The sequence below is a fragment of the Phalangium opilio genome, unplaced genomic scaffold (assembly GCF_054372755.1).
Source record: "Phalangium opilio isolate 3A_F unplaced genomic scaffold, DU_Popi_V2 ptg000209l_1, whole genome shotgun sequence".
Classification (NCBI taxonomy): domain Eukaryota; kingdom Metazoa; phylum Arthropoda; class Arachnida; order Opiliones; family Phalangiidae; genus Phalangium; species Phalangium opilio.
Window position 1 is genome coordinate 21,699,110 of NW_028324217.1, and position 26,226 is coordinate 21,725,335.

The 26,226-nt window shown below is 38.3% G+C and overlaps 1 protein-coding gene across 1 annotated transcript; it reads right to left on the minus strand.

Annotated features, from left to right (window-relative positions):
* Positions 1-3,736: 3,736 nt before the first annotated feature.
* LOC149621258 (putative glutamate receptor) lies at positions 3,737-25,088 on the minus strand. Its single transcript, XM_089855925.1, has 10 exons — positions 24,971-25,088; positions 22,672-22,763; positions 22,525-22,612; positions 22,305-22,457; positions 7,692-7,815; positions 7,411-7,631; positions 7,233-7,349; positions 5,701-5,786; positions 4,513-4,694; positions 3,737-3,819 (listed from the first exon to the last, which is right to left on the minus strand). The coding sequence occupies exons 1-10, from the start codon at positions 25,013-25,015 to the stop codon at positions 3,737-3,739; spliced, it is 1,191 nt and encodes a 396-aa protein (XP_089712051.1). The 5' UTR covers positions 25,016-25,088.
* Between the last annotated feature and the right edge of the window lie 1,138 nt (positions 25,089-26,226).

Below are 26,226 nucleotides of genomic sequence, written 5' to 3' on the forward strand. Positions count from 1 at the left end.
CTCTTTGCATATAACAGAGTAGCGTAATTGACCATTCTACTCTAACAATTTAATATATTTTAAATATTCCTAGCACTATGAGTGCAAAAAATGGTTCTTCCCATAGTTTGAAACTTTGTGCTTCCGAACTCTTAACGACTCACACCTACAAACTATGCTAGAAAAATGTCAAGTGATATCATAGATCGGAAAGTATATTCAACTGCTAATATTTGATTCCATGGAAAAAAGAAACAAAACTTGATATTGTAATATTTTTCAAATGTTTCAAAAGTTGTAAAAAAACTACTAGCGGCTTCATTGAAGACCCTGGCCAGCTTCTTGCCAACGACAAGGACCAGTAAGACAAAAGTGTACGGGGGTGGAGCTAAAACTTCAGGCTTACCAAGCTTAGTTCGCTGGGCAGCGGGGAAGAAAACTTCTTGGTATCCTATTGGTGCCGCCCTTTCGCTTTAACGAGAAAGAGACTAGAGTTCCGTTAGTCCTTTTGTTGCCAGATTCAACAATTTCGATCGAAACAAAGGGACAGCGAAATCTGTTTATGGTGCATTCAAGGTACAACTCATCGAGTGTTGGAAATAATAATAAAAAAAAACATGTACTTTCCGCTTTATTCAACGCAGGCATAAGAAACTCATTTAACAAGATATTTTTAATGCTTTAGAATTGCTAAAAATGAATACCAAGATTTTGAAAACTGAAGAAGCGTGTTCGTTAATTTCTTCGGAATTATCAAACTGTAAATGTCCCAATAACTTACGTCTCCTGATTGACGCGAGAGGTTTTAAATCCAACTTCATGTTATCGGGTCAAGTATATTTAGTTATATTCATGCCTGTACTGTACGTATCACTTTATCCAATTTTAACATATACATATTTCGAAACATTTTATTTTTCAAATATAAACGGGCTAGGTGAAACGAAACATTGAAAACAAACACATCGCAAGAGATAACAGTTTTCGAAACTATTATGTAGCATCATTAGGGTTTGTTTTGGCAAATACTCGAATCTTCCTATTTTAAATGAGAGTTTTTAATGAACATATACGCATCATTATGGGGAAACAATTTCAAGTCGTACAAGTTGTATCACTACTTTTACCATAAGTTTATAAGATATGATCCATAAGTAAGACAACTATACTATACTTCGTTATGCTAGAGACTTACTGAAAGCTATAGTTAGAGAATGGAGCGAGAATTGACTACACTCAGTTTTGCAGTCCATCTTCCTATTCAGTCTGTACTAAGCCTTGGACAGCGCATCACCAGGCGAGACGTTTTGAGAATTTATGTCGTTTTTTCTGCGTCACATTATGATAAGATCTCAGTAACCAATGAAAAACTTATGGAATATATCTTATGAACATATGCTTTTACAAACTTGAAACACTTTTAACTGTAAGTCCTCGGTAAGTTTTCAATGTTGACAAAAGGGGAACAGAAGACCAATAGTAACAGTTTTTCTTTTCACTCGAATGTTAATGAGCTTTTCTAAACAATTTTTACCTCATAACCCTATAACACCGTACTTAAATATTGGTCGCTCGTAAAGAACCTATTGTAAAGCCATTTAACATAAGAGAAAAATAAATTTCACTACCGCGACATGTTCGATTTAAGTTTCAACTCCAAACCGGAAGAGGTTGAACGCAGGACCTTTTCTGATTTTCTTGTTTGGGTTACTCAGTTTAGGTGTAGAGATGGAATGACAGTTTCGCTTCTGGTGAATCAAGCTGCAGGAGACGCATTGGTGTGTTATTATTAAGGTGCGCTTGTACCAAATAGGTGTTATATAAAAGAGGAGGTGCTTCTAGGGATGCGTCGTTTGTAACGTTTAGCACCACGTGACACCCCTATCGCTATTAATGACGGTTCGACTATCATATGACATATGCAGTGGCATTATGGGTGCTTTTGAACAACCTGATAAAGCCGCAACTAATCATTGATGCAATGTCTTTCGACCTACACTTATGTAGACATGGTTATTTAATTTCCAGTTTTATCTATTGGAAACGAAATGTCTCTTTACATCCATATTTTTCATAAAACTATTGCCAACTTTTATAATGACTTTCTCTAAACGTTAAATATACTTTGCCAAGAGATTCGAAGTAAAGCTGGTATAAACAAAGCGATAATGATGGACTGCTAGGAAATACAAAAAATATCAAAAATTAATTTCTGCGAGATAACCTAGAAATTATATATCCTCTTTAGTACATCTGCACTAAATTATCAATGAAAGAATCGTTCTTTATTGTTAATATTAAAGAGGTCAATTGACATAACATAAGGTTTAAAATATTTTTCATGGCCTTTAGTACAAGCTTTCAGCGAAATAAAAGAAGCTTCGAATTACTGAAAGAGCCTTTTTTCTCACTTTATTGGTCGATAAAAATGAAATGGCATCAGAACCCAAAGTGGCTAAGAAAAAACATTACTAGATCATTATTAAAAATAATTTTTTTATATAGAAATCGTTTGATTTTCCATTACATAATTATTTTAAAATTATTTTAAAATGGAGAAAGATGGATTCATGAAATCCCGTACGCTACCCGTTAAATCCAATTTAAGAAATCCGAAATCAATGCTGATTTCGAAATCAAACAAAAAATCCGAAATCAGCAACGAAATCACAAAATCACTAAAGAAATCATAAAATCAGTAAAAAAATCACAAAATCAACAAAGAAATAACGAAATCAGAAGCAAAATCAGTAATAAAATCGTGAAATCCATTACAAAATTCACGAAATCCAAAATCAAAAGAAATCACAAAATCCGACGAAATTACGGGGAAAAATCTCAAAATCCGAGGAAATCACGCGAAAAACCTCAAAATCCAACGAAATCAAGGGAAATATTGCAAAATCAGTCGAAATCTCGGTAAAAATAGCAAAATCAGTCGAAATCACGGTAAAAATAGCAAAATCAGTCGAAATCACGGTAAAAATAGCAAAATCAGTCGAAATCACGGTAAAAATAGCAAAATCAGTCGAAATCACGGTAAAAATAGCAAAATCAGTCGAAATCACGGTAAAAATAGCAAAATCCGACGGAATCACGGGATAAATCTCAAAATTCGATGAAATCCATTGGATTTTATCGAATACTGAAATCAAACAAAATCCGACGAAATCAAATTGGATTTCGAAATCCCGTACATTTTTTCCTAAACTTCCGACCCCTCGACCGCTACGGTCACATCGGTCTTAAAAATGTATTACTACTCTAATTACACGGTTGTCTTCACCCACAAGCTGAGCCTGAGATGATAATATTTCGTTCACTTGACGCTTGCGACGCAATAGTTTCGTGGAAAGATGTTTTATCCTTCTATCACCAACAGCATATTAACCATGGTCAGCCTAGGGTAAATAGCGTTCACGATATAAGCCAGCAACTTCAAACCATCGCGCCTCCAAATTCACCGATAAAGAAGAAAACACCACCAAACGGAGAAACAATGAGCTTGAAGTGGTAATTAGTACCTCTCCATTAAGTGAACGGAGGCGAGGAATTTCGGCAGCGTTAGGAATGGATCGGTGGCGACTTATTTATTTTATTTATATCAAGTCCAAAATTTCTTCAAAATCTCACACAAGTAACTATTACATAATAGTTATTTTCTCGTTCCGATGGGTTTGCTTAATGAAACTACATTTCATTTCTCATTAGTTGAGTTTGAAGGAAATTCTATTAAAGGACCTTGGTCGCTTGGTAGCTATTTATAAGAGTGAAAAATAATTTGACTCAGGGGCGGACTGGCGGCGTTTTCGTGAGGTGGGCATTGAAGGGTCGCGGCCCCTAAAATTTCATATCTTAGCGGCCCCAATTTCCCAAAAGGACCAAAACCGTTCTCCAGCCACGTTTTACTTTTACATTATGAGGTGAATTAACCATAAAATCCTGTAATCCGGCTAAAACATTTGTGACTAATTAACAATTTAAATGTGACTAATTATCAATTTAAATGTGACTAATTATCAATTTAAATGTGACTAATTATCAATTTAAATGTGACTAATTATCAATTTAAATGTGACTAATTATCAATTTAAATGTGACTAATTATCAATTTAAATGTGACTAATTATCAATTTAAATGTGACTAATTATCAATTTAAATGTGACTAATTATCAATTTAAATGTGACTAATTATCAATTTAAATGTGACTAATTATCAATTTAAATGTGACTAATTATCAATTTAAATGTGACTAATTATCAATTTAAATGTGACTAATTATCAATTTAAATGTGACTAATTAACAATTTAAATGTGACTAATTAACAATTTAAATGTGACTAATTAACAATTTGAATGTGACTAATTAACAATTTAAATGTGACTAAATAACATTTAAATGTGACTAAATAACATTTAAATGTGACTAATTAGCAATTTAAATTGACAGTAAGTAATTAAAAAACATTTCAGTAGTAGCAAATTTTAATTTTCACACTGTTTTTATTAAAAGCATTTTATGTTAAAATACTTCTCATTAGTTGGGAAGAATTTACAACATACTGATGTATATCGCTAAATGGTACGTTGTTAAGTAGTTCTCTTTCAACCAAAATCAATATCAAAGCTTGAAGATTTTCTTGTCCAAGGGACGATCTCAGTCTGTTTTTTATAATTTTCAATTTTGAAAATGCTCTTTCGCAGCTAACTTGGCTAAATCAGTGAGCACAAAAATAGAGGAGAGCCGGAGAGACCAAATTCTCCGTCAGCCCCCCTTTCAAAAACGTTACCAGTGCCACTGGCTCTCTAGGAGCGTGGCGCACATGCGCAATCGGCGCAAGCGAGAGAAAAAAAATCAGAGAAGTTTGTTTACGTTATTACGGCCGAGGCTTAAGTTTTTCGGCGATACTCCGATACTCGTGCCGCTTGCGTGCCAATTCCCCCTCTCTCTTTCTCTCTAACCGTATTTTCGGGTATACCCTTTTTGAATTTCCCTCTCAAAGGATCACGTGTGCGCGAGGTAGGTGCGCGTGAGAACCATGGTGCCCGGCCGTTATAAAGTACCTTCCCCCTTCTAACTTTGACTCTCCTTTGGATTTGTGCTCCCTGGCTAAATGACAATGCTATTAAATATTCGTAAGCCAGATATAGGTTAGTGTAAGCTGCGGAATGTAGATTAAATTTATGAAGAAGCTGAAAGCAAGAAATCATGATCTTCATCCGCATTAACTGGGAACAATTCTTGGTCAGGAGATTTTATAGGCACTGGTCCAAAACTCAATTTTCTCTGTTTAGGATCAGAAGCTGCAGTTTGTAAACCTTCTACATTCTTAGCCCTAGCTTTTTCTGCGCCTCCCTTATATACTCTTTTCTATGGCTTTTTGATTTTTCAGGGCTCGACATTTCGATAAGTTTGGAAAATTTAAAAGTACAAAATAACGCTATTACGCTAACCACTAAATGTCTGCATTATTATGGCTTTGAAAACGAAAACCGAAAGTAAAAATATTTTTGCTTCTCAACTCAGTGACTCATGTCACGTGCACTAGCCACTTTCTTCCCCCTTCCCCATAAAGCCTTTCATAATGTTTTGAAACTTTTCTCTCTGTGGCTATATTGGCGTGGGCCGTGGGACGGTGGGAACCAATTTTTTACGATTGTAAATTTGTAAAGAGCGGTCATAAAGCCTAGGCTGCTAATATCATATAGAAAGAAATACAAGTCCAATGGCTTGCATTGCCTTGCAAGTTCATAACCTTCTTCTTGAGGCTTCTTCCCCCAATTTCCTACCTTTTTGTTTTCAAACTGTTTTTGAATTGATTCAAAATAAAAATTACCAAACAATTAGTCCTAAGACATTTAGATCAATGCCACGGCCAGTCGGCGTGGCCGACCGACCGGCCCCCAAACCCTTATTTTTCCTCCGGCCCCGTGGGATATTGCCCACCAGCCCCCGTGGCCAGTCCGCCCCTGAATTTTGACTACACGGTGTTACGTGTATCAGATATTAAATTAATTTTTAAAAAAGTTTTGAATTTTTTTTAACAACAATTTGGAGTATAAGAGTTATGAAGGAGGCCGAAAATCCAAAGAGACATACGCGAAAAATTACGATAAATGCCAACACGTTGATAACAACAAATGCATCCGGTGTTTCTGATCTTTGACAGGGATGCAATTCCAGTTTCAAAGAAGGGTTCAGATCTACCAAGCAATCACCCTCTGTCAATTGGCGAAATCTAGAAAAAAAACGTTATCGATTGTAAAATAGTTTATAGGAAATGTTCCATAAGTTTGTAACTGATTACTGAGAGCTTGTCATGAAGTGACGTAGTTCATAGATTCTCCTAAAGCGACGCCTGATGAGGCGCTGTCAAAGGCTTAGTACAAACTAAATAAAATGATGGACTGAAAAACCGATTGTAGTCATTTCTCGAACTAGCTCTCAGTAAGTCTCAAGCATTAACAAGTTTAGTTAGTGTAGTTAATGTTAACAATTTGTTCCATGGCTAAAAATAATATTAAAAACTTGCTTAGAAGAGGAACTGCTACATCATGGATTTTTTTATCTTACTTTATTTTGAAGTAAATTTAAAATTTCTGGAACTTTTACTATATCTAATTTGTAAAAATTAAGTAAAATATGAAATCCATGAAGTAGGAGATCTTTTTCTAAACCAGTTTTGGACTATATCTTATAGCCTTATGATTGTAATAATATGAGTTAATTTCATTAATAAAATTGTTTTTCTACACAACAAACCAAAATACAAACTCTTACATTATTTATTTTTCGAAACACTAAGATTTTCCAAATTGTTTTTAAATTTCCTTGAAGACGGGTGTGTCTATAATTGCGGTTCCTTAAATAGCAAAGCGGCTCCAAAAAACAGCGGTGTAAACCTCACATAACCTAATACTATTTGAATCCAAATATTCCAACTTAGACCATCATAAATGACTAGCGTTTCTCACACTCCAGCTGTACTGCACTTTAGGGTACTGCTGTAACGGGTATGCTGCGTTTACGTAGTCGGTACTTAGGGAGCTGCCGTTACGAGTAAACAGCCGTTTCTATTTAGAAAACCACGGTTTTGAGAACCATTATGAGGTCCGCTCATATGGTAAGCGCTCGTATATAGGCTTGTACATATTAATCCCGATAACATCGTGCCTTAGAATTGAATTCGTGAATCGTACCATTTGTTAGTGACTTTAATTAGTGTTTGCGAAATATTTTTCTTGAAATACATTGCCCGAATGGAGGATATCGGAATGCATCTTGCTTTTTGCAACGTAACACGAATTTGGGTTCGCTTCTACGCGCTTGAATACCTCAGCGTAAGCAGCGCTTGTCATTGCATTTTTCTAAAAAAACATTAAGTCAACATTTAGCCAATCGGAGCCTTGAGTCATCTTGATTACTGACCGAAAGAAAATTGACGTTTAATGATCCGTCCTTTTTCAATAAAGGTCTAGCATTGGGAAATTTAAATATATCCTCCATGGCATCAAAGGGAACAGTGCCAGTTTTGGTAGAAAATTCAGAAGTCATTTCCGATGATACAAAGATTAAAAGAATAAAAGATGTCAGACTCCATGTTACTGAAAGAAATCGAGCGACTCCTTCACATTTTACGCTCTGAGGACCTTAATTAAAAGAAAGTTCGATAAGAAATTTGAAAGAAACGTCACTTTTAGGATTCATACTTGTTCCGAGAAGGCACTGCAATAAAAACATTCCATTCACTTCTGATTTTACTTTCCCATACTTTGAAATGAGCTTCCCAATCTTGTAAATCAGCAGAGCCAAGCCAATAGAAGCCACAATTATCTAAAGTTATTAAATATAAACAGGGCAAATGTCTGTAGCTCTTAGTAATTTTTGCAAATGGCTTCCTGTTCTGTACTTTTTATAAATGAGTATTTCATTAGATTGACTATTTAACTATTATTTCGTAATAGATTGATAATAATAATAATAAAATTTGGTTTATTAGTGCAGATCAACAGTACATTTGGAGTACCCACAAGGATTTACACTTGTGTGCATTTGAGCACCATTAAGTTAAGAGTAACTAAATTACCTTAAATATATTTACTCGTATGCCCCTAACTATAAATATTTTCGGTACACCAGCGGATGTTAGGAGGCTCTAAATTGAATTGGAAGTAGCTAGATCACGTGGGGAAAAGATATTACTCCGGAGTCCGGAGTAGTGAGTTTGAAATTTGGCAATGCGCAGAGAGATAAAGACAAAATTTATTCTTTCACTTCGCTGTAGGAGCTACAAGTAATATTTTTCACTCCGCAACGGGCAGCTAAACGAAATGCCTTGTGGAAAATAAAAGATGACAATTCATAATATATTAAGTATATATATTTATAACTACACTGATATCCCCATTTGATTAAACTTTCCAAGCCAGTTACCTCCACTTGCTATTCAATACGAGATATCCCGCTAAAAATATGGAAGAGGCACGGGGCAGCTTTCATTAAAAGATAAAGTTAGTCTTCATTTAGAGTAAAATTGACCAACGAATGCTGCAATCAAGAAATATTACGCTGACCAAACTGTTCAAAGATTCTTGGAGGAACTAAAAGAACGAAATATTCAACAAACTAGCAACGGGAGCCAACAGGGCCCTTGGCGATTTTCCAGGTATTTAATACTACTTATCAACTATATAAAACTTAACTTACTTGATGTATTCATTCTGTCAATCTAAACAATTGCCAAATCAAACTTTATTTCCCACTGACCTTTTATTTCCCACTGACCTGAAAATCAAGGTCCAATCAAGTTAAATTTAAACAATAAACGACTCGCTAATTACAACACAAATAGTATGTGGTACTTGAAACGACCTTCGCAAAAACCTTTTAGCCATTCCCGACCTGAGCCTCAACCAAGCTGCAAAACTCTCTCAAGCGTATGAAGTCTTTCCCTGCAAGCGGCGGCTAGGTGTAAGGCCTAAGTACTAGGGCCACCGCTGACATATTTACACCAAATATAGATGCTTCACAACCCTACCATCAGCGCAATTACTGATTTAATAACCGGCCAATTGAATAATCCAAACAGTGAATCATCTCCCATCGCATCGCAACAGCCCCGTTCGAGAACAGCTTGTACTCGAAGGGGGGTAAGCTATTGATTTGTTTCTTGATTAAATAGTCTTTATTTAGGTATTTACTGCATGAAGGATGAACTAGGAATGAAACTCTAGAGATTGAAAACATGCCTATTTATACAACACTGTCGGGTTTATTTTTTTACTGATTAGGTAAAACATTAGATACAACAATAGGATCGCAGTCCAGTATAGAAATGATCCGTGCTCCTGCCAAACGTCTCAATGTATGGCCTACGGCTGGAATTTGATAGAGCTCTCTCTTTACGTGGTTGTTAAGTCTCGTGAAATCCACGCAAATTCGCAACTCGCCCATGACCTTCGTAACCACCACCATGGTAGCACACTAATCCGTGGCTTCTTTGATTTTAGAGATGACTTCCAAGTCGACCATTCGGTTAAACTCGGCCTCAACTTGCGACAATAACCGTATTGGAACTCGTCTTGGGGTTGTAACTGCATACGGTATAGCGTCTTGCTAAAGCTTCAACTATATCTTGTATTCACGTGCGACTCGGCCTAGTCCAAATAAAAGTCTAGGATAATCTTCCATAGGACGCATACTCGATAGTTCTGTCAACTGTACCTCATCAAAACGTTGAAATTTTCTCAGGTTATTCGCTCGCTTTGAAGCTTAATAGAGGTACTTGCAATCCATCAATGACGTAGATCTCGTCTTCTATGCTGATGTTACAACTTGATAATTCGTCTACAACTCATCCCTTGCAATTGAGGATAGTTTTCCCCCGGTTCGAATAGACGTCGATTAGACTTTTGCAAGGGCAAATCAGGAAACTTTATATTGTAAAGGGTTGCTGGAATGGCGCAGACGTCAGCACCGATGTCTATCTTGAAAAATACTTCTCGGTCATTGACTCCGATGTTCACCATCCATCGTTCTTGACTTCTCAGTGGTTTTTATTGTGCCCAGGAAAATATCGGCCTGGATGACTCGATCCTAGATCATCTTCGGTTGTGAACTCACGATTGAATTCCGCCGCTGTTCCCAAACATAGACGCTCGTAATGGCCCGTTTTTCCGCACTTTCGGTATTTAGCTTAGTTAGCTGGACATCGTTCCCGATTATGCTGCTCGGATTGTCCGCATTTCTTGCACGCAGCTGGGACAGAAGGGTTTATCGCACCACCGTTAAATTTGTTGAACTGATAAGGTCGATCCTGTTACTGCTTGTACTTTCTGGAACTGAACTTTTGCCAAGATACAAGTTTGTCTACTGCTGCTGGAGTTCCGTTATTTTTAGTTCCGCTGTGTAGAACCTTTTTCTGTCTCCGAATCCCTTCGGCCTGGCGGGCGGTTGAAATGGCCTTCTCCAAAAGCCAGGGTACTATCCAATGGGTCCAGGATGGTTTGCAAGGTTTGCTTAATTGGTTTGCTTATAAAGTTGTGCAAAGTAGTATGGGGTGGGGTGGGGTGTTGCTGAAAGGTGTGCAAAGTTTGCGTAATCAGTTTGCAGGCGCCAGGTGTGAAAACTAGTAGGAGTTTTGGAAGGTGTGCAAGGTTTGCAAAATCAGTTTGCTGTTGCGAGGTGTGCAATATAGTAGAATTTTTTAAAGGTGTGCAAGTTTTGCATAATCAGTTTGCAGTCGCCAGGTGTGCAAACTAGTAGGACCCCCTCATTCTCCCTACTAGTTTGCACACCTGGCGAATGCAAACTAATTACGCAAACCTTGCACACCTTTAACGAACACACCCCCTCAACACATACTACTTTGCACAACGTTATAAGCAAACCTTGCACACCATCCTCACTCTCACTACTTGTTTCCACACCTGGTACATTGCAAACCTTGCACACCGTTCAAGAACACGCCACCCTACCCCATATTGCTTTGCATAACTTTATATGCAAAACTTGCGCACGCTTCGAGAAGTCGTTACCCTACCCTACCCTACCCCATGCTACTTTTCACAACTTTATATGCAAATCTTGCAAACCTTAATATTTTTCCGCAAACCCTGCTCAAAATAGCACACATCGAGTTAAAGCTCCCCTTTTAATTTTAAAACCACTATCTAACCATTTTTATTAAATTTTAAAAGGTTTGCACAGGTTTTTCGTCTTGCACACCTCTATGGTTTTCCGCAAACCCTGCTCAAAATAGCACATATCGAGTAAAAAGCTTCACCTTTAAATTTAAAACTAGTATCAAACCATTTTTCTTAATTTTAAAAGGTTTGCACAGCTTTTTTGGTCTTGCACACCTTTATGGTTTTCCGCAAACCCTGCTCAAAATAGCACATATCGAATAAACAGCTAACGTAATATTTTTTAAAAAGTACTATCTAACCATTTATCATGGTTTCACAGGTTTTTCGTCTTGCAGACATTTTTCTTTAGCTCCAAATACAACATATAGAATAAAAACATATTAATGTATTTTTAAACATACCAACATTTTAACTTAAGTTTAAACATGGTTTGCACATGTTTTTCGTCAAAGCCTGCTCAAATTACAACATATAGAATATAAAGCTTCCTTCGTAGCATTAAAACCACCATCTTACGACAATACGAAAGTTTTAATATGGTTTGCACTGCTCTTTCGTCTTGCACACCTTTCAGTTCTTCTGCAAACTCTGGTCCAAAAATAACATCGGAGAGTAAAAATTCCAATTTAATTGTTTAAACTATTCTTCTACCATTTTTTCAAAAGTTTTAAGACAGCTCACAAATATCTATTTCTATTTAATGCAAATCTTGCCGAATAAGAGCTTTTACCATTTTGCAATTACTTCAACGTACTTTACACAACCTTCTCGTCTTGCACATGTTTTAATATGCCGTGAGAAGTTTCGTAGTCAAACCTGCAATCGTGTAGCAACTTTCAATTTTGATTAAAAAAATTGTCCTATAGAACGGTCCAATGATACGTTTTACGATGAACTTCAACGTTATTTGTTTAATTCCGTATGGTGTAAAACTGGATTTGAAATAATGTATGAAAGAACTTATGAAACTAATCCACATCAAAATTTAAAAAAGGTTGGAACGGAGCCTCCGTGATGATCTGGGCCCGTGCGTGTCGATTTTTATGTGAGGAAATATCCGGTTTCATAGAGGAAAGATCTTTACCATATATGTGTACTAGGTGGCGCTTTTATTACCGTTGCGACCCTGGCGTTCCATAAATTATCGTTGATATTTTAGGGACAAGTATAAAAACTTTGAGAAAGAGAAAGATTTCACCCTTAAATTAACGTTATTGTTTTAGGGCATATTTTTTTTATTAATTTATTGGTTCAATTGTATGGACAACAAAATTAATTATGAGATTTTAACATTGTGGTTTTTTAGTGAAAAAACTTCTTGCAAGACGAGAAGGCTGTGTAAAGTACGTCAAAGTAATTGCAATATGGTAAAAGCTCTTATTCGGCAAGATTTGCATTAAATAGAAATAGATATTTGTGAGCTGTCTTAAAACATTGAAAAAATGGTAGAAGGATAGTTTAAACAATTAAATTGGAATTTTTACTCTCCAATGGTATTTTTGGACCAGAGTTTACAGAAGAACTGAAAGGTGTGCAAGACGAAAGAGCAGTGCAAACCATATTAAAACTTTAGTATAGTCGTAAGATTGTAGTTTTAATGCTATAAAGGAAGATATTTATTCTATATGTTGTAATTTGAGCAGTCTTTAACGAAAAACATGTGCAAACCATGTTAAAACTTAAGTAAAAATGTTGGTATGTTTAATAATAAATGAATATGTTTTTATTCTATATGTTGTATTTGGAGCTAAAGAAAAATGTCTGCAAGACGAAAAACCTGTGAAACCATGATAAATGGTTAGATAGTACTTTTTAAAAAATATAACGCGAGCTGTTTATTCGATATGTGCTATTTTGAGCAGGGTTTGCGGAAAACCATAAAGGTGTGCAAGACGAAAAACCTGTGCAAACCATTTGAAATTTAAGAAAAATGATTAGATAGTGGTTTTAAAATTAAAAGGGGAGCTTTTTACTAGATATGTGCTATTTTGAGCAGGGTTTGCGGAAAACCGTAAAGGTGTGCAAGACGAAAAAACCTGTGCAATTCTTTTAAAATTTAAGAAAAATGGTTACATAGTGGTTTTAAAATTAAAAGGGGACCTTTTTACTCGATGTGTGCTGTTTTTAGCAGGGTTTGCGTAAAAATATTTAGGAGTGCAAGATTTGCATATGAAGTTGTGAAAAGTAGTATGGGGTAGGGTAGGGTAGGGTAGGGTAGGGTAACGACTTCTCGAAACGTCCGCAAGTTATGCATATAAAGTTATGCAAAGCAATATGAGGTAGGGTGGCGTGTTCTTGAACGGTGTGTAAGGTTTGCAATGTACCAGGTGTGCAAACAAGTAGTGAGAATGAGGATGGTGGGCAAGGTTTGCGTAATTGGTTTGCTTTTAAAGTTGTGCAAAGTAGTATGGGGTGGGGTGGGGTGTTGTTGAAAGGTGCGCAAGGTTTGCGTAATCAGTTTGCAGGCGTCAGGTTCGCAAGCTAGTAGGAGTTTTGAAAGGTGTGCAAGGTTTGCAAAATCAGTTTGCCGGTGCCAAGTGTGCAACCTAGTAGAATTTTTGAAAGGTGTGCAATGTTTGCATAATCAGTTTGCCGGTGCCAGGTGTGCAATCTAGTAGAATTTTTGAAAGGTGTGCAAGGTTTGCAAAATCAGTTTTCCGGTGCCAGGTGTGCAATCTAGTAGAATTTTTGAAAGGTGTGCAAGGTTTGCATTATCAGTTTGCAAACTAGTAGGAACCCTATCCAATTGCATCTTTTCGGACAACGCTTTGTCCAGTACGCCCACGACAGTCCTATCTCGTAAAAGTTAGTGCGCCGTGTTCACACGTTTCAATCTGTGCTCTTCATGCCGTTAAAATTTTTTCACTAGTCATCCGTCGTGCTGGACCCTTGAGTTGAACGTGGTCCGCTCGTAAATGACATTCTAACTTATGATGAAATGACCTTCATATTTCTGAATTACTGTGGTAACTCGGTTGTATATCTGGAAGCTCTGACATCCTTTTCTCGAAGCAACTCACGGAACTTTTTTGTCCACTGTATATTCGTGATGGATATACGTAAAAGTCAAAAATTTCGCTTGCCGCGAGGACTGTCAATCCTAGCTTTAGTTTCCAAATTTCAAGTTCCCACCCTATACAGTATACTTCTCGAAATATTGCAGGTGATGTTTACCTTATTTTGTCACTCACTCACTCACCGATCATCAAAATTTTAACGTACTTCTAGGAGAGATAGAAACTTAAAATTTATGATTCAGTTTTTATTTCTTTTATAAAGCACAGAAAAATTAAAGCATCCTGAAATTTTTATAAAATCGTTCTTTAGTTCTTGATTTTAAAACTAGATGGTGTTGCCATCTTTTCAACAGAAATAGTGTGGGATCTTGATGAAAGGACGTAACGGTCCAGAGGGAACCGAAAGTAAAATACATTTTAAGGCTAATAGCAGTAGTAGTTTAAAAGGAATCTGTCTTAACTGATGTGACATCCTTATATTAGGATATAGCGTACAATCTTTTCGGCATATTCTCTGGGCGTCGAAAGGGGTAAATCAGCGTAAATATGGACAAACGTTAGCAATTATATTGGCAAACGAAGTATAACGAGAGAGTCTTGTTTTAATTTAACTACCGAAGTATAACAAGAGGGTCTACAAAAAGTAGTGAGATCCTATCAAAAACATTAACATGTACAAAATTGGGCCAAGCCTCGCTTCGTGCTCTCTCCGCCGTAAAACGTTCTGAGATCCCATGTAGAGCCAAATCTGTCATTTTCTTCTCATTCAATCGCCAATTGAACAATTATGTTATAAATTAAGTCCTTTTCCTTATTAATAACCAATATTCTTCAACTTATCATTAATTTACATCTTTGTTCGTATCAAAAATGTCGTGACTTGGCAATCGCAGGTAAGTAATATTAAAAGGGAGTCACGATATTATTGATAAGAACAAAGATGTATAATAATGATGTTGTGTTATTGATTAAGCATTTTCTAGTTAAAAGTAGTTTACTTTATTTAGCTAACTTTACAAGCCCGTGTCATAATAGCGACTGACGTTTCTTATCGCCTAGTCTTGTCGGCATGATGTATGAGGTCAGAGGTCACATGTTCCTGTTAGTTGGTTTTATCTCTGATAACCTTTGACCCCAATACAACATCCTTTCCTTTCCATTTAGTTATTACAATACAACAAAAAAACATCCTTTCCTTTCCATTTAGTTATTACAATACAACATCTTTTCTTTTCATTTAGGTACTTTAAATATTATATGAGTTTTAAGAAAACTTGGTTTTAAAACGTTGGTGAGAATCTTTGTGGTGGTTTACTCTCTCTTCTTGGACGTTGTTGTAATAATTTTCCATCTGTGGCTTCTTGCATTCCTGGCAATCTATATTGTGAGTTGCCTGGAATTAAACTGCTGATTATTGGTGGTTGAACTCTAGTTTGCGTTTGCTTTATGCTTTGTCTTGGTTCTTGAACACAGCCCTGATTCTGGAATATTCTTTCTCTTTCTTCGTGTTCCTGGTCCAATGTGGCCTTTTGCGAGCACGCTTCTTGTGTTGGCTTTGCAGCTTGTGGTCTTTTTGTCGTGTTGTTCGATTGAGAAATTCCTGCTGATGGCTGTACCCTTATTACAGGGCTATGTTGAGAAATTTGCCCGTGTTGCTGGTCTGTGTTTGTTAAGGCAATTTTTATAGTTGCAGCATGTTCGTTTGTGGTGTTTTGTGCCTGTAGTTGCGTATTTCTTTGTATTATTCTCTGTTGCTCTGTTGGTTCTGTGTCAGGTCTTAGATGAGCTCTAGTTCTGCGAAAGTCTTGGCCCATGTCGGTTCGTATGTGGTATGAGTCGGGCTCCTGGGCTTTCGGTTTTATTATTGCCTTTTTCCACATTCGTGGAGCCGTCTGGTATCTAACTCTCTGTCCCTTTGTTAGCGGTTCAAGTATAGTTCTGTGTTGTTAATGATTCTTCATGTGTCTGTGCGCTTGATCTAGACTTTGCTCGATTCTTTCCGTTGGATAATGAGGTTTCAGTGATTCGATATTGGTTGTCAGAGGTGTTCGTATGCAACGTCCCATCAACATTTCGGCTGGCGAGAATCCACTCTTCTTTGGAGTGGTTCTGTACTCCATCAAGACGTAATTTAGATCTTTGCCATCTTGCTGTGCTTTGATGTACAAATTTTTTATTGTTTGTATGGCCCTTTCCGACATGCCATTAGACTGTGGATAATGAGGGCTCGACGTGATATGTTGTACATGCCATTGACGAAGAAATGTTTTAATTTGTGTTGAATTAAAGGGAGGTCCATTATCTGATATTAGTTTCTGAGGTGCACCGTGTCTTGCAAATTGAGGGTTCATAAAATCTATTACTTCTTGAGCATTGGTATATTTTAATTCCTTAGCTTCTATGAATTTAGAGTAGTAGTCTACCATCAATATGATGTGTTTGGTATTAACTTGAAACAGGTCTGTGCCTACTACCTGCCAGGGATGTTGGGGCACTGGGTGAGGCTGTAGTGGCTGTTTCCGATTTGCAGGGTCCCTACTTCGACATGTAGCACAGCTTTGTATGTAATGGGTTAGGTCGGTGATCATATTAGGCCAGAACACTTCTTGTTTCGCCCTGGCTATCGAGTTATTTATTCCATGATGAGCGCCATGTATTTCTTTGAGGAGTTCCTGTTGTAGTGCCTTGGGTATGACCAACGTCGTTCCTCGATATATCAGTCCATCCACTTCGTGTAGTTCTGTTTGATACTGCCAGAATGGTTGTACTTCCGTTTGGACCTGTTTTCTATGTAGGGGCCATCCTTCCTTTATGTGTTCCTTAACTTGTGATAACGCTGCGTCTTGTTCGGTAGCCGTTACATATGTTTCTTGTCGTACTGGTGCTAGTGTTGTAACTGCATATAAGGTTGTGAGCGGCGCATCTAGTGCTTGTGTTTCTATCTTCTGATGTTCTTGTGGGGCCCGTGAGAGTGTATCCGCGACGTATAGTTGACTCCCCGGAACATATACTAACTGGGGGTTGTATCTGAATAGTCTTAGTAGTAAGCGTTGTAGGCGTGGTGAAAGAAGGTGCATCGGCTTCTTGACGATTGCCAAAAGCGGGTGATGGTCGGTTTGAATTGTAACTTGCATACCAGCTATGTAATATTCAAAATGTTCACACGCGTAAACTATAGCGAGCATCTCCTTTTCAATTTGAGCGTATCTGCTCTGTGTTTCTGTAAATGTAGTTGAGGTATATGCTACTGGCTGATTGTTTTGAAGAAATGCTGCTCCTACTCCTGTTTGACTTGCATCTGTTGATATGACTTTAGGTAGCTTCGGGTCGTAAAAGCGTAATATGGGAGCTGTTGATATCATTTCCTTCAGTCTATCATAGTGTTTTTGGTGTGTTGCATTCCAATCATAGATCACATCGGCTATTAGTAGTTCCCTCAAGGGATTTGTGTCTTGTGCGTGTGTCGGAATGAAGCGGCAGACGTAGTTCACCATTCCAAGGAATCTTTGAAGTGCCTTTTTGTCTTGTGGTGGTGGCAGTGAGCATATGGCCTCTACTTTCTTAGGATCTACTTGTACACCATGTTTTGTGATGATATGGCCAAGGTAATGGATCCTTTCCACGGCTAATTGCATTTTTCGCGTGCTGAAACGTAGCCCCGTTTCTTTTGCACGTTGTAGGACTTTCCGGAGTATTTCCAAATGTGATTTCATGTCTGGGGTGGCTATCAGGAAATCGTCCGTTGAAATGTGTACGTTAGGAAATTCATGTGTTGGGTAGAGTTCACGCATTTTGTGTTGGAAGACTTCCGTAGCTGTGGCTATACCGTAGGGTAAGCATTTGAATCGAAATCGTACTTGTGGAGTGGCGAATGTGCATAATTTTGAACTTGCGTCTGTGAGTGGGATTTGCCAAAATGCGCTTTGTGCGTCTAGCACTGTGAAAATCTTGCATCCCTCCAAATCCGCAAAAATCTCCTGTGTCGTGGGTGTTGGATATGGTTGACGTTTGATCGCGCTGTTGAGATTTCTTGGATCAAGGCAGATTCGCACATCTTGTTTCATTTCTTCGCCTGGTTGCGTAGGCTTCTTCATTGGTTTGGGTACTACTACCATAGCGTGTACCCAATCTGTGGGTTCGTTAATTGGTGTTATAATGCCTAAGTTGATCATCCGTGTCAGTTCGTCATTGTTGGCTTGTCGATAAGCATGTGGTATTTTATGACTGGTGGACACTGATGGCATCGCATTGGGTTTCAGCTGAATGTGGTATTGTCCTGGTAGACGTCCCATTGTGTAAAATACCATATGGTATTGTTTAATTAGGTCACACGCGTTGGTTGGTGTTGTCGTTGTTGTGTCTATAGCGATAGTGTGTTGTGTTAGTGGTGGCGGTGGTAGTAACGGCGTAGATATTCTGTAGATCAGGCCTAGTTGTTGTGATGAACGAGCGCCCAAAATCGGTGTTCGATTTTCTGTGGTAACGTAGTATGGACATTCTGGAAGGCAAGCCATTCCTGAGGTGCTTGGTAAGTGAGTGACGCCTTCTATCGTGATGGGGTGACCCGAGTATGACGAAACCGTATATAATGATGGTAGTAGTGGTGGTCGATAGGGAAGCGAGTCGTACATTAGGCGTGTGATGATGTTAACTTGCGATCCAGTGTCGATTTTGAATGTATGTAATGTGTTATATAAGTAGACTTTTTCATACATTTCGTCCGTGACCAGTGCTTCTTGGGTGAGGTGGTCTGTGGAATCGCATGAAAGGTTTCTCTTGGGTTCTATTTGTTGCGCTTCATCCAATGTGAGTGGGGTCTCTTGTAATGGTTGTAAACTGAGACCATGTAAGTACATGGTTGTGTCGTCTTCAAAATAATTTCCAGGGGACTCGTAGTCGATGCTATTGTAGGCGTGTTGTAAAGCAGTGTGGTCGTCTTCATGCCGAAGGTGGCGTGTCTGTGGTAAGGTGGCATGGGGGTATTCGCGTGTGTGAATTTCCGATACTGATCGGCATACTGCTGCCCAATGTCCTTTCTTGTGGCATTTTGCACACGTGGTGCCTCTGGCTGGGCAATATCGTGGGTTGTGGTGCGTGCCACAGTTTGTGCATGAGGATTGTCGTCGCTGTGCAATCTGCTGCATTGTTGGCCTAAATTGAGGCTGGTAGCGAGTTGAAGACTGTTGTATCGATGGTGTTTGGTGCGCATGTACTCCTTCCTGTTGGGTTTGTCGTTGTGGTTGGTGTCCTGTTTGGTAGCTCCTATTTCTATCACGACGACGTTGTATCGCATCGATTGTCGGTGCACTTGATGGTAGGATTTGAGCGTGTGTGGTTGCCATTACTTGTGCTTGTGTGTTGGAGATTTCATGTGTTTTGCACATCGTTATCGCTGTTTCTAGGTCCAGTGCGTTGCCTTTGTTGAGCAGTAAGAGTCGTAACGGATCATCCTTAATGCCTGCAACGATCATCGTGCGAAGGAATGGGTCTTGGAACTTTTCCAGTTCGCATGCCTGAGCTTTCAATTTTAGGTCCGTGTAAAAATCATCAAAGGTTTGGTCTCGTTGTTGCCGCGCTGTGATGAAAGCAAATTGGTGGAATACGTCTGTAGTATACGGAGCATAATACGTATCAAAGGCTTGTAGAATTATTTGCTATGTTCGTGCATCACCAACTTCCGCAATCTCTAGGGTCTTGTAAATTCGTCTGCCGGCTGGGCCGATGATGTGTAAAAATGTTGCGACTTGTGACGGTATTGTTTCTTTACCCAGTTTTGCTGCTGCTGCGAGGTATTCGAATTCCTCCTTATATTGTTTTCAGGCGGCGGCAGGATCCATTCCGGGTTCAAAAGCTTTAGGACTTATCATAGTTGCCATTGTGGATTGGGCCTTGGTTAGCTTGGGCCTTGGTTATTCTCAGTGCTTCCGTGACTTCGCTTTTTATTATTCCGCTGCTAGAGATTGCTTCAGCTTCTTTGAATTGTGGCGCATCCCACCTCTATCACCATGTTGTGTTATTGATTAAGCATTTTCTAGTTAAAAGTAGTTTACTTTATTTAGCTAACTTTACAAGCCCGTGTCATAATAGCGACCGACGTTTCTAATCGCCTAGTCTTGTCGGCATGATGTATTGTGTCAGAGGTCACATGTTCCTGTTTGTTAGTTTTATCTCTGATAACCTTTGACCCCAATACAACATCCTTTCCTTTCCATTTAGTTATTACAATACAACAATACAACAATACAACAAATGATAGTCAAAGAATATTGGTTATTAATTAGGAAAATGACTTAATTTATAACATAATTGTTCAATTGGCGATTGAATGAGAAGAAAATGACAGACTTGGCTCTACATGGGATCTCAGAACGTTTTACGTCGGAGAGGGCACAATGCAAGGCTTGGCCCATTTTTGTACATGTTAATGCTTTTGATAGGATTCCTTGTTCTCGGCGTCGTTTCGAAAAGAAAATGACAGGAAAATATCATCGGCTGTGTCAGCCATCAAGTATATCAAGGCATTCACTTGCTCTTCTGGTTTCGCACTTAGGCCAGAGACATATCGAAAACGATCAAACCGACGGCTCCGTTTCGACTTGACATGTGGACACGTGAATTTGAAAGGTGCTTGCGTGTCAACGTTAAAAGACGTCGAGACTTGAGGCGTTGCAGTTACGATGGCGGCTTGGATGATTCTGATAGCGCGATACCTAAGTGATAGGGAACGTACGCGACTGAAAGGATACGGACCCGGAAAAACCGATTAGACATGAAGGATGAACTAGGAATGAGTAACTAGAGATCAAAAACGTGGCTATTTATACAACTCTGTCAGGTTAATTTTTTACTGGTTAGGTAAAACATTAGCTAAAATAATAGGCCAATAATTGACATAACGTAACAGTTATCCTTAGCAAAATCGGCCTCGCTCTGTGCAAAAGCCTCGTGACTAAGGGTGACTATAATTACGATCAACAGCCTCACACAGCTGCATGGACGGTGCCCTGAGAAATAGTATATCTCGATCCCAGACACCTTTTATACAATCAAAGGTGATAATGATTCTAATAAAGCGATTTATAACCACAGAGAAACTCAAGACGTCCTAAGCATTACAATTTTACAAAGAGCTAAGTCAACGGTAATAGTTTGTATAGGGCGCTGTAGGTTAGCTGTGGCATAGGGGCTAGCCACCACCCCTCTATGCATTGTAAAGGGATCCACCTGTAAATAAGCCACAGGCTTAGTGTGGAAATCCCTTCGTAGACAAAGCTTAGATTATTATTATTATAATTCCAAACTACTGGTTTTCCTTTTGACAAGAACGCTTTCTCCGCTCGAGAAGATCAAATATTTGATACCTTTACATCTTTGATACGCATGGTAAAATTGACACAATGGGGCAAGCTAACATTAACCCTCGTACTTTATACGTCACGTTCTCTTCCCGTCCGTACTTAAGACCATCTCAGTATATAGTAATCGCATACCCGGGATCCCCAGCACCTATGGACAGATTTGTTGACATTTGATGCTCCTCTTACGCATCCCTGCAAACGTTTCCCTTCCATGTTTCGTCTGAAAACCGAACAACTAATTTAGGAACTAAGTCTGTAGATTTATAGAGCGCGCACACCGGTTGTACCATTATGGCACTTCTTTCCAAACTATAGTTTGTATACGCTTAGTGGCAGTTGCGAACTAGGGGTGAAATCATATAGGATCAACACCCACGTGTTCAAGACTAAGCGAGAGGTGAGGAGCTGCGGTTGCTTACCAGTTAGGTATTATACAACACCACTGTCATCACTTGCCACATGGCAACGCCTTTACCATTACGCTAAACTTCGGCCCCTCAACAATCCCACATTGGAAAGAAGCAACAAAGTGTAAACATTACCGTATAGACACCACATTCAATTAAAACCGCACCCAAATTTCGCGAACCGCTGCGTTTAGAACTGCAGATGGTGTAAACAGTCAGTTTAATTACCCCGGTTGCCGGCCCCTCTGAATGGGTGCATCCTATAGTTGTTACCTCATAACCATTACCATGCATTGTTAAGAGTTAAGGTAGTCAAATACCGATTCAAACTAAATTGTTAGCCTTTATTATTTACTCAAAAATGTTCCTTTCTCCTTTAGTGTTAAAATTTACCCATTTGTCAATTACGGAGTAAACATCGCATTCGTTATTTTCGTGAGTTCCAAATAATATATGAGTCCTTGAAACCAAAAAAGGATGCGAAGTAGTGAAGGCATTCAAACGTTCATTGTACATTGTCGAAGGAATTATTGAAAAATCAGCCTCCTGCAAAAAATTCAAAGGAATAAATTGAGAACTCAAGTCAACATTATTACCGTCACAGTTGACCTACATTTCGTTTAAGCATACCAAGAAGTCCATTCCACGAACTACCAACTGCCAACCCATTATTGGAGTCTGAACTCGGGATCAAAGTAACGCTGGAATATTTTCAAGGTGAATGTTTATCCTTGATTATGAATTATTTTTTGAATCTTACGTTATATTGTCGACTCTTTCTAGAGCATTGAGGAATTTAATCATATAACCATACAGCTCTCCGTTTCCATTCTTAATGACATATGGTGGTGACTGGTAATAAAGAAAGACAGAGGATTGAAGATTATTCTTAACTTATTGGTGAACTGTTTTCTGTTTATGCGTATATGCACATTTAAATAACAGTAAGGTTGTGTCTGAAAATAGTGTCGATCTCGAGGTACAAAAAAAGCTATGAAAACTGAGGAACTTGTTAGAACATAGAGAAAGGAAAAATGTGGCAGCTAATTAATAGGAGAATATTTAGGAAAAGGTGGCAACTAATTAATAGGAGAATATTTAGGAAAAGGTGGCAACTAATTAATAGGAGAATATTTTGGAAAAGGTGGCAGCTAATTAATAGGAGAATATTTTGGAAAAGGTGGCAGCTAATTTTAGGAAAATATTTAGGAAAAGGTGGCAACTAATTAATGGGAGAATATTTTGGAAAAGGTGGCAGCTAATTAATAGCAGAATATTTTGGAAAAGGTGGCAGCTAATTAATAGGAGAATATTTAGGAAAAGGTGGCAACTAATTAATAGGAGAATATTTTGGAAAAGGTGGCAGCTACTTAATAGCAGAATATTTTGGAAAAGGTGGCAGCTAATTAATAGGAGAATATTTAAAAAAAAGTGGCAACTAATTAATAGGAGAATATTTTGGAAAAGGTGGCAGCTAATTAATAGGAGAACATTTTAGAAAGGTGGCAACGAATTATTGGAACCATTGTTTTGGGAAAGGTGGCAACTAATTAGGTAACCAAATAATCACGAGACCAAACCGTCCCGAGACCAAATAATCACGATACCAAATAGTCTCGAGACAAAATAATCACGACACCAAATAATCACGATACCAAATAGTCCCGATACCAAATAATCACGATACCAAATTATCACGATACCAAATAGTCCCTCGACCAAATCGGTGAGACCAATTAGTCCCTCGACCAAATCGGCGAGACCAATTCGGCGAGACCATATTTTCCTGTTCCGCCTTGCGATACGCCTATGCCAAATTCTCCCGTTGGGTGGCGTACGAGCGTTATTTTCGGGAAGAATGACATCATCAACTACAAATTTGATTGGCTGATACCATTTTCAACACCTCTCTCGCCCTTGAGCGTCTCGAAATGCATGTCAAGCCATAGAGAAAGAAAGGTGTTACTGGAGTGGCCGATAAATACAACACTCGTATCGTAAATTGTAACGATGTGTAGCACAGAATCCACGAGAGGCGCTACATGTTAGGCTTTGTGCGTACGACTATAGCGTCTTCTGTAGGGATAATAATTTAAAAATATTCACACAAATTTCTTAACTGGTCGCATACATTTGGCTTTGGCACGCTGGTGCGGCTTAACGCGAGTAATTTGGTGTAATATTGCTGTGTTGATAACCAAATTAAGTAAAAATTATGCCTGCTCTTGACCGAACTTTAAGGTATTTTAGTACAAGTTTTAGAACACAGATAGCAGCGCTGTATTACGCACCGATCCAAGCTGAAGCCGCTCATGGAGCGTCCACACGGCCACTCCAGTAACACCATACTTTCTCTATGGTCAAGCTAAGGCTAAGGCAGGAAAATATGGCAGTCACACAAATTTCATAACTGGTCGCATACCTTTGGCTTTGGCACGCTGGTGCGGCTTAACGCGAGTAATTTGGTGTAATATTGCTGTGTTGATAACCAAATTAAGTAAAAATTATGCCTGCTCTTGACCGAACTGTAAGGTATTTTAGTACAAGTTTTAGAACACAGATAGCAGCGCTGTATTACGCACTGATCCAAGCTGAAGCCGCTCATGGAGCGTCCACACGGCCACTCCAGTAACACCATACTTTCTCTATGGTCAAGCTAAGGCTAAGGCAGGAAAATATGGCAGTCCGACACTTTCCCCTATTTATTTTTGCTAACATCTATTTATATTCAATCCAAAAATGTCACGAAAACCTCTAAAACGTTTAACATTAGGAAGGTGCTTTTTGAAATGTCTAACACTCAGTTATCCGATGTGACATATTTATAGACACATTGGTTAATAAGAAAACTATACCATTTGAAGATAATTCTAGAAAGTAAAATTTATGCTTAATGTAAACATAAAAATCGAATATAGATGTTTAGAAATTAATTAAACAAATCAAAAAACGCTAACACATAACAAACGGTTATCACGATATTTGTTTAATAGGAAAAATGTTTCCCAAATACATGGGCAGTTGAGTTTATACAATTTCATAAAGTGAGCTTTACTTACAACTTGATAAGTGGCTCTGTAGTTATTTTCAAAATCAACATCCATTACAATCTACTGGCATTTAGCGTCAGCATTCGTTACATTTTCTCCTCTAAGCTAGTTGCTATTGAATTCGGACAGCCTAAAAGTTTATTACAAGCAACGTTGGACCTTTCTTCGTGTGGACAGAATTTGCAACAGCTACCCTAACTAAGATGTACAATTTCGGTAACGCTATGGGAAATAAACCATGTGTTTGAAATGTTTTTATTGGCTCGCGTGTGTTGATAATAATCGTATTACCTTAGTACAGGGTGCGACGTTTGAGAGGCACCCAATACAAAAGTTTCACGCTGTGTGAATTTAAGAAAGACCGGATTCCATGTGGAGAAAGATACAATCAATTAACGTTCAAGCACAGAAGAAAGATTAGTTGACGACTCGATGTTACACCCGGTAAATGAAATAGCGTGTTTCTTTTCGTTCCCTGAACGTTCGCGAGTAACGATTAATTTTCTGATATACGTGAAAATACACCGTACATAGATATGACCTGCAAGTTCATAAGAAATGTTCCATAAGTTTGTCACTGATTACTGAGAACTTTTCATGAAGTGACGTAGGTGAAACATCATAGATTCTCGTAAAGCGACGCCTAGTGAGGCTTAGGACAGACTAATTAGGAAGATGGACTGCAAAACTGAGTGTAGTCAATTTTCGCGTCGTTCTCGAACTAGCTCTCAGTAAACTTCTATCATTACGAAGGATATTTTGCGTCATACTTATGGAACATATGTTATAAACTTATGGCGTAAGTGAAAGTCCAATATAAAAAAATACGGTAAACGTTATATGGAAATGTCTACATGAGGACCTTTGTTAAAGTAGTTCTGCTCTAATGCAGTCGACATAAAATCCCCCAGAGCAAAAAAAAAGACAATCCCCTTTCACATTGGTCAAAATCCGACGGACGATATCCCCAAAGAGATGTCTCGGACAAAATACGTCAAGCCACCGTACAAACTCCCCCGTTTGTTACATGGATACAAAACCCTTCCCTATTTCGGCAATGATACGAAAATCCATCAAAGATAAGGATTCAATTTGACCAACATGAGTATACAGGGTGTTTGTGAAAGGTCCATCAATAATGAAAGGGCGTATTTATTGGGCCATTTTGAGTCGAAAATGTTCTATGATATTTTTCCGTCCGGGCCACTGTTTTCAAGTTATAGCCTTTATTTGCTCGAATAATTGAAAATCAAAGTTTCTGTAAA